Source organism: Trachypithecus francoisi, unplaced genomic scaffold (assembly GCF_009764315.1).
Source record: "Trachypithecus francoisi isolate TF-2019V2 unplaced genomic scaffold, Tfra_2.0 Lachesis_group2, whole genome shotgun sequence".
Lineage (NCBI taxonomy): Eukaryota > Metazoa > Chordata > Mammalia > Primates > Cercopithecidae > Trachypithecus > Trachypithecus francoisi.
In genome coordinates this window covers 14,471,216-14,485,827 of record NW_022681465.1, presented here as the reverse complement: position 1 = coordinate 14,485,827, position 14,612 = coordinate 14,471,216, and the positions used below count along the sequence as shown (strand labels likewise).

The following is a 14,612-nucleotide window of genomic DNA, read 5'->3' as shown; positions in this document are numbered from 1 at the left end:
TACCATAAGTAGCAAAAGAACACTGTGTTTTGTTTGTTTGTTTGTTTTTTTAAAGAGACAGTGTCTCACTCTGTTGTCCAGGTAGGAGGGCAGTGGTGTGATCATGGCTCACTGAAGCCTTAAACTCCCAGGCTCAAGCGATCCTCCCACCTCCGCCTCTGAGTAGCTAGGATTACAGATGTGTGTCACCATGCCTGGCTAATTTTTAATTTTTTTTCTTTTTGTAGGGATGGAGTCTTGCTTTTTTGCCCAGCCTGGTCTCAAAACTCCTAGCCTCAGGCAACCCTCCTGCCTTGGCCGCCCAAAGTGTTGGGATTACAGGCATGAGCCACTAGCCACTGCACCTGGCTGAAACACCCTTCCTTTTTTTTTTTTTTTTTTTTGAGACGGAGTCTGGCTCTGTTGCCCAGGCTGGAGTGCAGTGACGTCATCTCGGCTCACTGCAAGCTCCGCCTCCCGGGTTCACGCCATTCTCCTGCCTCTGCCTCCCGAGTAGCTGGGACTACAGGCGCCCGCCACTACACCTGGCTAATTTTTTCTGTCTTTTTTGGTAAAGACGGGGTTTCACCGTGTTAGCCAGGATGGTCTCCATCTCCTGAACTCGTGATCCGCCTGCCTCGGCTTCCCAAAGAGCTGGGATTACAGGTGTGAGCCACCGCGCCCGGCCAGAAACACCCTTCTTTCTATTAAACAAAGAATTACTGCCATCACTCCAAACCCTGCCAACAGTCCTAGTAAGCCTGGTTGGTTTTAGTAGAGAAGAAAAAGCTCTTTAATCTCAAATCATAAAGGCAGAGGGAAAAAAAATGTAGACAATGAGCCTTTCCATAAATCAGTGATCTTCAAAGTAGAGTGTGCAGACCTCCAGTGCCCCCTGAGGTCTTTCAGTGGCTCCGTTAGGTCAGAACTATTTTCTAAACACCACTAAGATGTCAGTTGTCCTCTTCATTGTGCTGACATCTGTGCTGATGTGCAAAACCAATGGTGGGTGAAATTGCTGGCACCTTAGCAAAAACTGTTCACTGCCACAAATTTATAGTAAAAAAAAAAAAACAAAAAACAAACAGCTTCACTTAAGAATGTCCTGGATGAGTAAACATTATTCTTTTTATTAAAACTCAACCAGGGAGTATATACCTTAACATTCTTGTGACAAGATGATGTCCACATAACACTTGAATTGCACTTGATAAATGTCTCAAGAAAAAGCACTTACGTAACTGAGCTGTGAGTGGAACTAACCACTTTTTTTAATGGACCACCATTTTTACTTGGAAGAATGATTGACACAAACTGTAATTATTTACTCTTGGGTATCTGCTAGACATCTTGAACATGAACAAAATAAGCCTGTCATTTCAAGGCAAACAACTGGCAGTGTTTGTTAGTGAAAATTACAGCTTTCAAGCAAAAAATTAAAATTTTGGGAAATATATATCTGCCACTATGAACTTCACGACACTTAAAGCCTTCAAAGAGATGGGTGGCAAAGTTAAAAAACTGGATTTTTGGAGACTGTGTAATGAAACATGCCAATCTCTGGAAGATCTGCCTAAGTCAGTCACTTGATAGCTTCCGGTGGACTGATGCCTGATGTCACAGGACCCCGCATGGCTGCAGGAGCCTCGAAGCCCAATAGAAACATTAAATGTATTTAATTAACATGTATTTAATGTCACAGCAAGGGAGAAGTTCATGGGTAGGTTTTCAGATTCCATATTGCAACTGACCTTTAAGAAATGATCAATTGTCAAGTTTTGGGGTAGCCTCTAAGAAAACCATATAATTATCTGAAAAGGCTATTAAAATACTCATCCTTTTCTAACTACATGTGTGTGAGGATGGATTTGTTTGGATACTTGAACCAAAAAACATAGCAATGAGTTAGATGCAGAAGCAGATACAAAAATCCAGCTGTCTTTTTATTCAACAAGACATTAAAGAGACTGGCAAGAATGCAAAAACTCCTGTCACTAACTTCTAAAAATATATGATGATTTTTCCAAAAAACAAAAAACTTCAATGTTAATACACTTATTTTAGATATACACACTATGTGGCTGTTATGTTAAACACACTGCAGGTACAGTTACATCTCCACTCAACAATACCTGCCTGCTCAGACACCCCAAATGATACTGTTCAGGCCTGGCTCTGGTCCTCTCTAACCAACCTGTGCTGTTGCTAGCCAAATAGCCAGCTGCAGCCAGGTGACTGGGAAAGGAGGTAACTCATGTTGAAAAAGGGATTTTAATTCCAACTCACTAACACCATGCGGTTTGATTTTATCTTAAACATACGCACTCATGTAAAGTGTAAGTGAGTTCTCCTTTAATCCGACAAACCAATGACTAAAGATGACACCATCAGAACAGGATATAAGCAATGCTATCGTACTTACGTGTTTAACAAAAAGGGATCCTAGTTTTTCTGGATCTTCAAGGCACTTCTCTAACTCTCCTAAAAAAAAGCTGAAAAGAAAGAAAATATTAGAACTATTTCCAGTGTGGCCTTCTAACTTTAGATTTAGGTTAACATTTTTTCTTTTTCTTTTCTTTTCTTTTTTTTGAGAGAGTATCACTCTATCAGGCTGGACTGCAATGGTGTGATCTTGGTTCACTGCAACCTCTGTCTCCTGGGTTCAAGCGATTCTCCTGCCTCAGTCTCCCAAGTAGCTGGGGTTACAGGCATGCACCACTATGCCTGGCTAATTTTTTTGCATTTTTAGTACAGACAGGGTTTCACCATGTTGGCTAGGCTGGCCTCGAACTCCTGATCTCAAGTGATCTGCTTGCCTTGGCCTCCCAACGTGCTGGGATTACAGGCGTGAGCCACTGTGCCTGGCCAGGTTTACATTTTCAATAGTCTGTTCTGACATGAGCAACTGCGAAGTGTGAAGCATACATTTAACAAATACACGGAAACTTAACAAGTACAAGGAAAACCTTTTGTTAAGCTACAAAGCCTAAAGGAATACAAAGTCACAGGAGATGAGGCACGACTGTGCATCCCTTGGCTGGTAACCTTCCTGGTCTTTGGACAGCAAACATTCTCATCTCTGTTCAAGGACACAAGTGCTAATATCCTCGGCTGAATAATGAGTGAAAAATAGATGCTTCAAAGTACTTGGACATTTATTTCTGAAAACTTGGTCTTTATACCTGCGAATTTCATATTCATTCTAAGATAATTTTTAGAGACTCAAACTGGACAGCAGATATACAAAACTAAATATGTTACCCGTGTCAGGTTTATGAAGCTTTCTCAAATGTTATCAAAATCCACTTCTAGGTTATAAGTATCAGCTCCCTTTAAGATTAAAATTAGGTATCATCACAGTGACAACATAGCTGCAGGACAACAATGTTCATTGTTTTCTGGGCTGTAGTTGTCTTTTAAGATATATGTCCACCCTAGTTATCACTTACTTTTTTTTATGTTAATATTTTTATTTATGTTAATATTTGGTATTACATTAACCCCCAAACCACCATGCCAATTAATGTTGTACTAAGGGATTTACTATCCCTGCTGTGGTGGATAGCATCTCTGGATGCAGTTTCTCTGTCTGGACATCCCAGAAACACTGTGTCATTTTCAGCTTCCCTTCACAGCCTTAAAAACCAGCCTTGGAAGCAGGAGACTAAATCATAATACAAAATATCCCTTTTTGAATTGGTTTCATTGTAGACTTTCAGTAAATCTACAGCACAGAGCTATAAACTGGAGTGCTGTTTCTAAAGTTTACCAGTCATTTATCTGTAAATCCAAATACATTGGACATCACAGGGGATACAAAAATAAAGACCTCTCTGACCTGGGTTCAAAGGTTTTACATTCTATTATAAGGGAGAAGTACAGAAATAACAACACTGCTTGATACATGCCATGGCAGTTTCTCCTTATATCTGTCCAGTATTTCATAGTTTAAAAGAGCATATTCCCATCTGCTTCTGCAGAAGAAAAGGAGTCTGACTGGGAACACCCAGGCCTAATGCAGAAGCAAGTATTGGAGCTCAGCTTCAGAGAGAGGCCAGAGCTTTGGAGGTGATGACATCGTGCTCCACACTGTACAGAGGGAGGAGCAGCTGCATCAAGACAGGAGAGCAGAAGGCCCTGCCAGGTAACCGGAGCAGACAGTGCACCTGGAACATTCCACTGGAAGACCAGTGGCCAGCATTAAGCAATCCTCAGATGATGAAGGATTTTTAAAATTATAAGCAAAGTGACCTAAAGGGACAGGTAAGTTGACAAGCTCTGGTAGCCAAGGTGAGCTACGTAGCACCAGCCCCAAGATGGACCGCCTCCTGAATAGGATACGTGTGGGGAACGTAGTGGTATCAGAGTCGAATTTCATGGTTAATCATGTCTACTTTTTCCATTAAAAATTGAGATGGGCCAGGTGTGGTGGCTCATGCCTGTAATCTCAGCACTTTGGGAGGCTGAGGTGGGAAGACTGCTTGAGCCCAGGAGTTCAAGACCACCTTAGGCAACACAGCAAGACCCTGTGTCTCTACGAAAAATAAAAAAGTTAGATGCGCATGGTGCTGTGTGCCTGTAGCCCCAGCTACTACAGATGCTGAGAGATGCTGAGGCGGGAGGGTCACCTGAATCCAGGAGTTCAAGGCTGCAGTGAGCTATGACACACTATTACACTCCAGTTTGGTGACAGAGCGAGACTCTGTCTCTATAAAATAAAAATAACATAAAATAATTGGACAAATAAGTGTCTTCGAGGTCCTCTAATGATAACTTGTATTTATTCTAAAGATGGCTGCAGTTCTGGTTAGAAATACTTATTGAGGCTTATTTTATGCAGATGTTGTTCTAAGTGCTTTGTAAAAGTATTAACTCAGTCACTCTTCACAAAAAATCCACAAGGTTGGTAATATCATAATGTGGGTGTGCAGATGAAGCATGGAAGTGTACAGTAAGGAGGCTGAGGGCTCAAGGTCAGGACCAGGCCAGCAGCTCCGGCAGCTGGCTCCACGCTGGTGCTTCCAGCTACTCCCTTCCATAGACTCTTGACATGGACCAGCACGAACAAGAGACGAGATTCTCCCCTTGCCACCAAATGCTACTGCAGAATTCCTGGGTATATCAATATCTCTTTTGCACCAGCTCCTTCCAGGAGGCTACGCAGGTAATATAATGAACAGAACAAATTCCCTTTGGCCTGGCCTGCCTCGGTTTAGCAAGTGCAGGTGCTTTGCACACCATCGGGCACAATGCATGTTTACGTACTCTCTGTGCCAGTCGTAAATCTGATGGATGTTGCCAAACACAATTTTGTCTTTTCCTTTCATGTCATCAGGAACACCATCTTCTTTCATAAGTGCCATGTAGCCCTACAATTAAACAGTTATGATAAGCGTATTTCATGGAATATGTCTGAATCAATTAGTGGCTTACTGATTAATAGTCACAGAGGGCAAAACCAATGCATGCACTGTCTTGTAACCAGTTCTTTATCTAAAAACAAACAAAAAACCTGATATGAAAAGTATCCTTAATTGATACTTGGAATATACCCATTACATTTATTGCTGTAATTTTCTTTCCCTGGACTGTTCAGCACTCACAGATCAAAATTCTTCTAAGGAATTAAAGAAGTTTACATAAATGTAAATGGTTTCATTAAAATAGTTTGTAAATATTAAATATTTGGTCAGAATCATATCTCCTGTTTTCAGCATTTATCTCTTAGAAACAGAAAGATGTTCTTTTCTTTTTGGATTATTTGTGTCATCTGTTAAATAAGGGTTTAATAATATTTTTATAAATTGATTTTTAAACAACAGTTGATTGAATATGCTGCTAAAATGTGGCTTAAAATTTCTATTTAATTGAGTCCGTACAAGAACCTCTTAAGTACTCATATGTTGCTTGTCTCATTGTTAACAATGACTGCAGACAAATCAAGCATGTTAACTCTTTTGTGTTACACAATTAACTGTAATAGCTGGTACTTTTAATGGGATGTGTAACCAAAAAGTATTGTCCTGTACAAATCTGCAAAGGTGAAAGAATAAACATAAAATTTTATACTACAAAAACAGCTTTTTGATGAGTTGAGTTTCTTAATCTGACTAATCCCCAAATCGACTGGCAGGGATTAGCCTACAGATGGCTCTCGATCCAGTACAAAAGGCAGTGGTTTGCTATGGCTACGGTGCTTGGCAACTTCCGGTCCATGCAAATGGCAATGTATTCAGCACAAAACTATCGGTAAATGACCTGCTGCAGCCACAGTCCAAGCTCTGAACCTGGGTGGATTCAGGATGGAACCAAACTCACACCTGGGCCACACTGACTTTTTCAACCAGTAAGGCCTTCCTTTCTGTAGTGATACCCACACTCTTGTGAAACAATGAAGGCAAGATTCCTATCTACTAAGTATAATATACTTACTTCGTCTCATTTAATAATAATATTAAATTCTTATTTATAATAATTATAAATTTTAATTGTTAAAAAGATGATGTCAAGATACACTATGTGAAAAAGCATTTACAACTGAATACAGATGGTAAAGATAATTGGCTAAATGTAATTTTTTGGAAATACTTTGTTGGTTATTTTTTATTTTGGGTCAAAAACGTTTTTAAAGCTTTTTGAGAGGTATTCAACTGTCTAACAGGATACTACTTTGGACAACTCCTGGGGCTGATACAAAGTTACTAAATTTCTGGCAATACACACCTCAACCACATAGCCAAGGTCCCGTACATAGTCACGCTCTGTCTCCACCAATTCTTGCAAAACATAGCTGGAGAGAGAAAGATAGTGTTTATCACCCAAACTCTGTTTTCTAAGTGAATTTTTTTGTACCTCTGCTCCTGGTCAGGGCAGACTCCTTCCGGGACTGAATAGTAATGTATCAAATTTGTACATCTGGGTGTTAAATTCTGGAGGTTCCCAAATCACTTACAGGGTTCCAGTGGTTGACCCCGAGAGCGCCAGAGGTCAAAAGACACTTAGGCACAGTGCATGAGGGCAATCCGGGTGAATTCACCCTTCTGGATTCCGATCACATACAGGGACAACAAAGAAGCTTAGACACAACTTTATGACAAAGCCATGACAGTAAAGGAGGTGGCTTTTAAAAATCTGATTAAGTCATTTTAACCTTCACTGGCCATACAAAAAAACTTTTAATTCAGATGTTTAAAGCCTTGGGTCTAATCACATCACTCACAAGTATTTCTGTTTGTAACATTCAGTAACCGTTTAAGGCCACTCAGATAATAGAAGACAATCATTTGATCAGCATAGCAAACAACCTCAATTGGCCTGAAAAGGTTCATTCACGTGTTGTTCAGTCATTCATTCGACCAGCATCAACCTGGCACCTCTCACGTGTCCAGCACCATTGGAGGTGCTGGGATACTGTGCTAAAGAAAACATCCAGTCTCTGCCGTTTTGTAGCTTACGTTTTTTTTTTTCTTCTCCAAAGGCAAGTTTAAACCTTTTGTAACATTTTTCAGGACTCTTTTCACCATATGCTGCTTTACTGGAATTGAGAAACACCTACTAGTAAAGTATATTTGAAGAATACTCAAGTTTTTGGGACTGGTTCTAATTTTACATGACTTTTTCTTTCACAATCACAGATACAATAAAAAGTCTAGGAGTTTCTCACCAGACCTGGCAGAAGGCATTTTTATCTTGCATCATTTTTACTTATGAAGTATCATATACAAATAAAACAAGAAACCGTGGCTATGGAATACTGTGCCCTTATTAGGTCCTAAGTCTTTTACATACATACAATCACTCAATGAGAGGCCAAGGAGCTCCTCATCTCGGTAATTCAGAGCTGAATCTCAGTCACATTTTTGAATGCAACAAAGACAGGAGGGAACCCGGAGAACAGTAAGAATGAAAACATTTGTCTTACTGTCTTCTCTTTAAAGAGCTGGATTTCCTTTCTTCCATCTCATCAATGGGCGAGGAGGAAGACAGAAGGGAATTATCCGAAGGGTTGAAGGAAGGGCTGCTACTATCTCCCTGGTCAACAAGGAGTGAGCTAGGACGATCCTCCAGTGCCTGGAAGACATGGAGATAAGCAACAACACTTACTGCCTACAGCCCATGACTGGTTGAAACTAAGACAAGAAAATACAGAAAATGTATTTGTGAAATTATAAAATCTTTATGTTTATGAAATTATAGTATTTAAGAACACAAAAAACCCAACTATTAACCAAAAAATAGAGTCAAAGGAGGAGGACAAAAGAGGCAAGTTGGAATGAAAAGGATAGTGAATTTACATACATTAATATATTCTATTTCTCATTACCAAATAAGTAGAAATGTTATACTTGCTTACGTCAGAGTGCTGCACTCATTTTTGGATATATCGCACATATTTAATATCTAGCAATTTTCTTATTGGTTATATTCCTGCCAAATGAGCTGTTGGGATGTGTGTCGGTCAGGCCAGTGTGGCACATGGACATGGTGCCTGCATTCCCTGTTGGTGGACTGTCAGCAATCTCTAGTTCAAACAAACTTGGTTTGTTTCCTGATTATCCTATTATAGTTTTGACTCATACTTCAATGCCTACAGATCACCCAGGTAAAATTAATCTCTATCTAGCAACTTGTAATCTGTCCCTCTATACAAAATAGTAATCACGCCGGGCGTGGTGGCTCAAGCCTGTAATCCCAGCACTTTGGGAGGCCGAGGCGGGCGGATCACGAGGTCAGGAGATCGAGACCCTCCTGGCTAACACGGTGAAACCCCGTCTCTACTAAAAATACAAAAAACTAGCCGGGCGCGGTGGCGGGCGCCTGTAGTCCCAGCTACTCGGAGGCTGAGGCGGGAGAATGGCGGGAACCTGGGAGGCGGAGCTTGCAGTGAGCCGAGATCGCGCCACTGCACTCCAGCCTGGGCGACACAGCGAGACTCCGTCTCAAAAAAAAAAAAAAAAAGTAATCATGTTGGTCTTAATTACTTCTGCAATACATTCTTCCCCCTACTAGCTTCTGGTTTCTATAGGTGATTGTTTTTATTGCTGTATCCCTGGTGGAACCTCATGCAAATCTTTGCAAGTGTTCAGCAAATCTCTAAGTTGAATATTGGTGCCTTCTCTCCTTGGATTAATGTGACAATGACTGGTGACTCATTGCTTTTAATTTGGTACATATTAATCTTGTTGTTTTACCTGGATTCACAGAACACCTAAGATTCATAGTTCTTTTAACATTCCCAAAGCAACAAACTGGATATATAGATATAATTGAACTGGAAAAAATTGATGAATTTATTCTTCGTTTGAACAGCACAACACAAAATGAGAAAACAATACCTCACTTAAAACATTTGACATTAATAAACTAAAATCTCTAATACTTGTTCTATTTTTTCCTCTTCACAGTAACAGAGTCTGATTTCATCGTTAAGCAGAGCTTTGAGGACACAAAGTATGTACTATACACAATCTTGTTAAAACCCTTGGAGCTATAAAAAACACACCAACTGCTGATCTTACTTTTGAAAAACAGGACATTAAGTGAGTTAAGGAACAGAGTTTGAACTGAAAAATAAATGCACTCTTTTAAATAAATAGCCATTGAGCTTTACCGGAAGCAAACGTTTTGCTGTGAGTAGTGCAGCTTGTTTCACGCTCATCAGATCACATCTGTTTTTGAGAGGGGAGAATGTTCCGTAGCCCCCCCACCCCCCACCCGGACAGCCGAAACCTGTTAGATTGAATTCTGTTCATTTGAACAGTGAGAAAAAAAAAAAAAAGAAAATAAGGAGAAAGGCTCCAGATGCCCCTGATGCTGCAGAGGGCAGGGAGGTAAGGTCACGGACTTCATCAGTGTCCGTGGGGACCTGTCTTCTGGTTTTCTCGACCTGCAACAAAGGAGTCTCCAGGCCCCTCGGCTGCCTGTCCTAGATCTGATCTTTCCTGACAAGACAGGCTGCCGAGAGGGTGCCCACACCCTGAAGAGGTGCAGTCGTGGCTAGACGTCCTTGTCGCCTTCATGAGGCCCATTGGCCTCTTCCACAAAAGTGAGTGAGAAGGCTGTCACCAGCAGAAGGCTCTCTCAAAACTGCAACCACTGAGACTTTACAGATTTTGGATGAATTATTTGTGAAACTCTCTGGGTTTGGTTGTTTTTTGTGTCCTTGTCAACTTCCTCTCTTTCTTACATGAAGATAGGTCTACAGAAATATTCTACCTCTTATGAGATTAATTTTGATAAATTATATTTTCTTAGAAAACTGCCCATTTCATTCAGGTTTCATTTTAAATTTATTATCAAAGAGATGAACAAAGTAATGTCTTATGATTATTTGAATTTCCTCAGTTTTTTCCTCTCTTATAATTTCTTAATTTTGGGAATTTGTGTTTTCTATTTTCTTGACATGGTTACCTAATGTCTATATTTAAAGAACAAATTTTTGGTTTTATTATACTACCGTTTTCCAGCTCATTAATTTCTGCTTTTATCTCTATAAATTCATTCCTTCTGCTTTTCTTTGGTTTAATCTGTTGTTTTTCTAACATCTTGCGTTAGATGTGATTTCATTTATTTTTATTCTTTCTTGTATCTCCCTTTATATTTTGATTAGTGAAGAGAAGAAAATCCCAAAGTCAAGTTCACACAGTCACTGTGGCAGCAGGGAACTATTACTCTATTGCCCACATACAAGAAAAATGCACAACCTTTAAAATAACCAGCTGGATCAAGAATGTGGAGGTAAGCCAGAAGAGTGAATCCCAGGGGACACTTTTCAGGGTGGCTTTTATTTTTTGAGTTAAATCCTCAGGTTTTAGGTTTAGGTAGGTTCAGTTCCTTAAACATCATACTGTGTAACAGCTGAACACCTTCTCTCCTCTCCTCCCTAACCCAATAAACACATACACAGCTTCTGATGAATAAACAATGCACTGTTCAAATCCAATTATGAATGTGCGACAGCCTCAGAAATCACCCACAAGAAAACACATGTGCATGCTTAAGGATCTACTGTGGAGTCAGTATCAGTTGAGGATATTACAATGATGCATTAGTGTTTTCTGATAAAAAGTAGTTCCCATTTGACATCAGAGCATTAGTGACAGGAAACCAACACAGGTTGATACTTCTCTTGAACCAGAAAAAGAAGGGAGAATTTAGATAGCATTCCCTGGCCCACTGAAGATGGGATGAACGTATCACATAAAGTACCAACATGGTTCTTCGAAAGGAGGGGAAGGCCCCAGTGAACGCCCATGTGGATAGAACCTGGGTGCGAGCTCCCATGTGTAGCTGAAAGACAGTCTCCGAGGCTGAAGCACTTGCCCGGTGGAACTCACCATAAGGAGACTGTGAACCCAAGTCTATCTGATTCCAAAACCTGTGCCTTTCCTATGCCAACAGCTTTATGCCCACTGAAGTGAGCAGAAATAACTCAGTTTCACTGAGTAAACTGAGAAAGTTTAATTCCTCAGAACTGAAAAAGGAGATTAAGCTAGTCAGAGTCAAAATTGACCATGCCACAGACTACCTCTCCATTTGGAAGGCCACGTGAATTAATTACAAATGAATCACAGACCATATAAAATGCAATACAATTTAAACACCTGCAGCTCTGCGGCCAGATCTGCCTCACAGCATTCCCTGGGAAGTCATTTCAGCTATTTGGTAAGAATGATTTTAATGGTGATTTAACTGATGTGTATAAATGGCTTTTTGAAAAAAGTTTAAGGATGCTTAAGAACTCACTGGATACAATTTAAGCACCCTTCATTTAGATAGTTTTATCAACTTGTCTTTTAAAGAAATACCAAGGATGTAGCTGAACTCAGTCCACACTGGCATGGTTCCAAGCTCCTTTCTTTTTCTTTTTCTGAGATAGGGTCTCACTCTGTCACTCAGGCTGGAGTGCAGTGGTACAATCTCAGCTCACTGCAGTCTTAACCTCCTGGGCTCAGGTGCTCCTTCTACCTCAGCCCCCGATAGCTGGGACTACAGGTGCATGCTACCACACCCTGCTGATTTCTGCATTTTTTTTGTAGAGATGCGGTCTCGCTGTGTTTCCCAGGCTGGTCTCGAACTCCTGGGCTCAAGCAATCGCTTGCCTTGGCCTCCCAAAGTGCTAAGATTACAGGCATGAACCACCATACCCAGCCTGATTCCAAAATCTTTATGGGTGGAGTCCGAATTTGTGAGTTACCCACCATGCCCTAGCAAGCTTCCTGTCCAGCTTCAAAGCTCACTGGGTCTTTTCCAGAACACCACACGATTACCTGGGGAGACATTTCTAGCTAGGGCAGGTTGGCAAGTCAGTCCCAATTTTTCTTTATATAATTCCCATTTGACTCAGTCAACCAGTTTCATGAGAGGCTGTCTGTGGATGAAAGAAGAAATGGGAATGATATATTTGGTACCTAGTTAACGCATTTAAATGCAGGAAGAGAAACTTCTAACTTTAAAGAAGTATACTCTGATTCAGCAATTCCAGTGTTGCAAATTCACCTTACAAATACAATCACAAACATATAATGGATATTTAGAGAAATATGGGAAACAAATAAATATTAGGAATATATTTAAATAAATTATAGCATAATCATGTCTCTGACCCTTAGTGGCTAGTCAAGTTTTTTATTGTTCTGTGTGCCTCAATTTCCTTATCTGTAAAATGGGATAACAATAATGCATAAAAACCTTATAGGGTTGTTGTGGGAAGTTTATAAATTAATACACACTCAGCGCTTAGAACAGTGCCTGGCTTAGAATAAGCTCTCAGTGGTATTATTATCATAGAATTCATGTAAAGGAATACTATACAGTTATTAAATAAAGGAAAGAGGTAATCTGTATGGACTGATGTGAGAAGATCCTCAAGATGTGTTAATCATTAGAATCTTAAAAATGGAACAAACCCATCTGGGAAGAAAATGCACGCACATATATATGTTTGCACCAGCACGGAAAACGTCTGGAGGGAAACGTATCGAACTCTTCGCAGTGGTTACCTCTGGAGAATGGATTGCTGAGACAGACCGAGGGCTTTTACTTTGGGAGGAGTTGCTTTTAAAAGATGTTGTCTTTATAGGGATAGTAGGATACCAGTCTAAAAAGTTGTTACCATTGGTGGTTTTCCTACTTCCCAGTTAGGAAAACTACAAAAACAGAAATTAATTGATTTGAATCAGTTAGAAGCAAAACATGCCTGTCTTACTTCAAAGAACCAACATTTAATTTGGGGCCTTTATCAAATGAACCCACATCGGCCAACTGGCAACAAAGAAATCACTGAGAAAATAAAGCCCTTATATAATACTGCAAACCCTTCTCTCGTACACATTGTAAACCCAAATGAAAAGTCTCGGGGGTTGCAAAACAAAACTGAGAGTCTAATTGTGGGTACCACTGACCCTGGTACATCTTCAGACAGACTGGAGCTGACCACATTTGCAGTGACTGCAGGCAGGGTATGCGCACTGAGGTTTGCCCCCAGCTTCTATGAGGGAACTTGTAAGTCCCTGGAATGTTCTGCTTAGTGAGAATGTCTGTTTATGTGGGGGCCTGGGACCAAGGCAAACAGTCTACGCTAGCAACGTGACAGCGTCTTGATCTTTGGAGGGGCAGGAGACTACTCAGGTCAGCCACACAGAGCAGTCAGCCATGCGTGTCTGAACCCAAGCACACACTCAATACCAAGGCTCGGGTTAGCTGCTGTGGTTGGCAATCCTCCGTCTGCCCGATTCCACTGGGAGAGCACAGTTGGCAGCTTGAACCTGGCACTCCCTGAGACCTGACCCATGCAGCTCTTCCCTTGCCTATTTTGATCTGTGCCCTTTCACGGGAATATACTGCAAATGTGGGAATACTGGCTTTCCTGAGTTCTCTGAGTCCTTCAAATCAGTGAACCCGAGGGTGGTCATGGGGACTCCTGAGATGTGCAATAAGCCACAGCCACATTCTGCAGCCCAGAGAACTACAAGGACAAGGGGCAAATCCATTTGCAAGTAGCAACACAGAGCAGCTTCCAAAAGTCAGACTTTGTCTGGGAGGCCTCACCATCTTGCTTTTCACGAGTTCCTCAATTGCGCTGACGAGCTCGGCTGCACTTGGTGTTTCGGAGCTGGTGGGGCGGACTAACAACCGAGAAGAGGCCTACGGAAGAAATTAAGAAAAGGCGGGGTGGGGGAAAGGCTCACATTAGTAACTGGTCAGACAGTAAATTTCCCTGCAAGCTCCATCTCTTTTTAAAGTAATTACAGACAAAAAGACCACAAGTTTGTCTTTGTTTGCATTTATTTAAAGTCATCCTTTTGAATTTACAATATTCTGACAAGAAACATTAAATAAAACCTGTCTGAGATACATGTGGAAAGCAGACAGTGTCTGATTTTAATCGCAGTCATGTAACATTGTAGTGTTTTTTTCAAAGAGGTGACTGGGCAAGGGAACGTTCTAACTGTAACTTTCGCAACTGCTGGCAAGGTTCTAGGCTAGGGAGAAGGAATAGAGAATCTGACCTACAGCAGAATGAGAGGCTTAGGTCTAGTGAGAGAACTCTGGAATAATCAGGAAACAAAACAGGATACTAAAAATGGCTTTACTGTGTTTATGGGATTAAGAAAAAAAAGAAACGAGGAAGA

At 40.8% G+C, this 14,612-nt stretch overlaps 1 protein-coding gene across 4 annotated transcripts in view; it reads right to left on the bottom strand.

Moving 5' to 3' along the window:
- The window catches only part of TRIO (trio Rho guanine nucleotide exchange factor), a 371,755-nt gene that overhangs the window by 31,669 nt on the left and 325,474 nt on the right, over positions 1–14,612 (bottom strand). For all 4 annotated transcript variants that reach the window (XM_033178811.1, XM_033178812.1, XM_033178814.1 and 1 more), the window contains exons 37-41: positions 14,029–14,124; positions 7,901–8,049; positions 6,703–6,769; positions 5,245–5,348; positions 2,402–2,471 (exon numbers count right to left, since the gene is read on the bottom strand). In XM_033178811.1, coding sequence (XP_033034702.1) covers positions 2,402–2,471; positions 5,245–5,348; positions 6,703–6,769; positions 7,901–8,049; positions 14,029–14,124 — 486 coding nt within the window. The remainder of the gene's footprint in view (positions 1–2,401; positions 2,472–5,244; positions 5,349–6,702; positions 6,770–7,900; positions 8,050–14,028; positions 14,125–14,612) is intronic.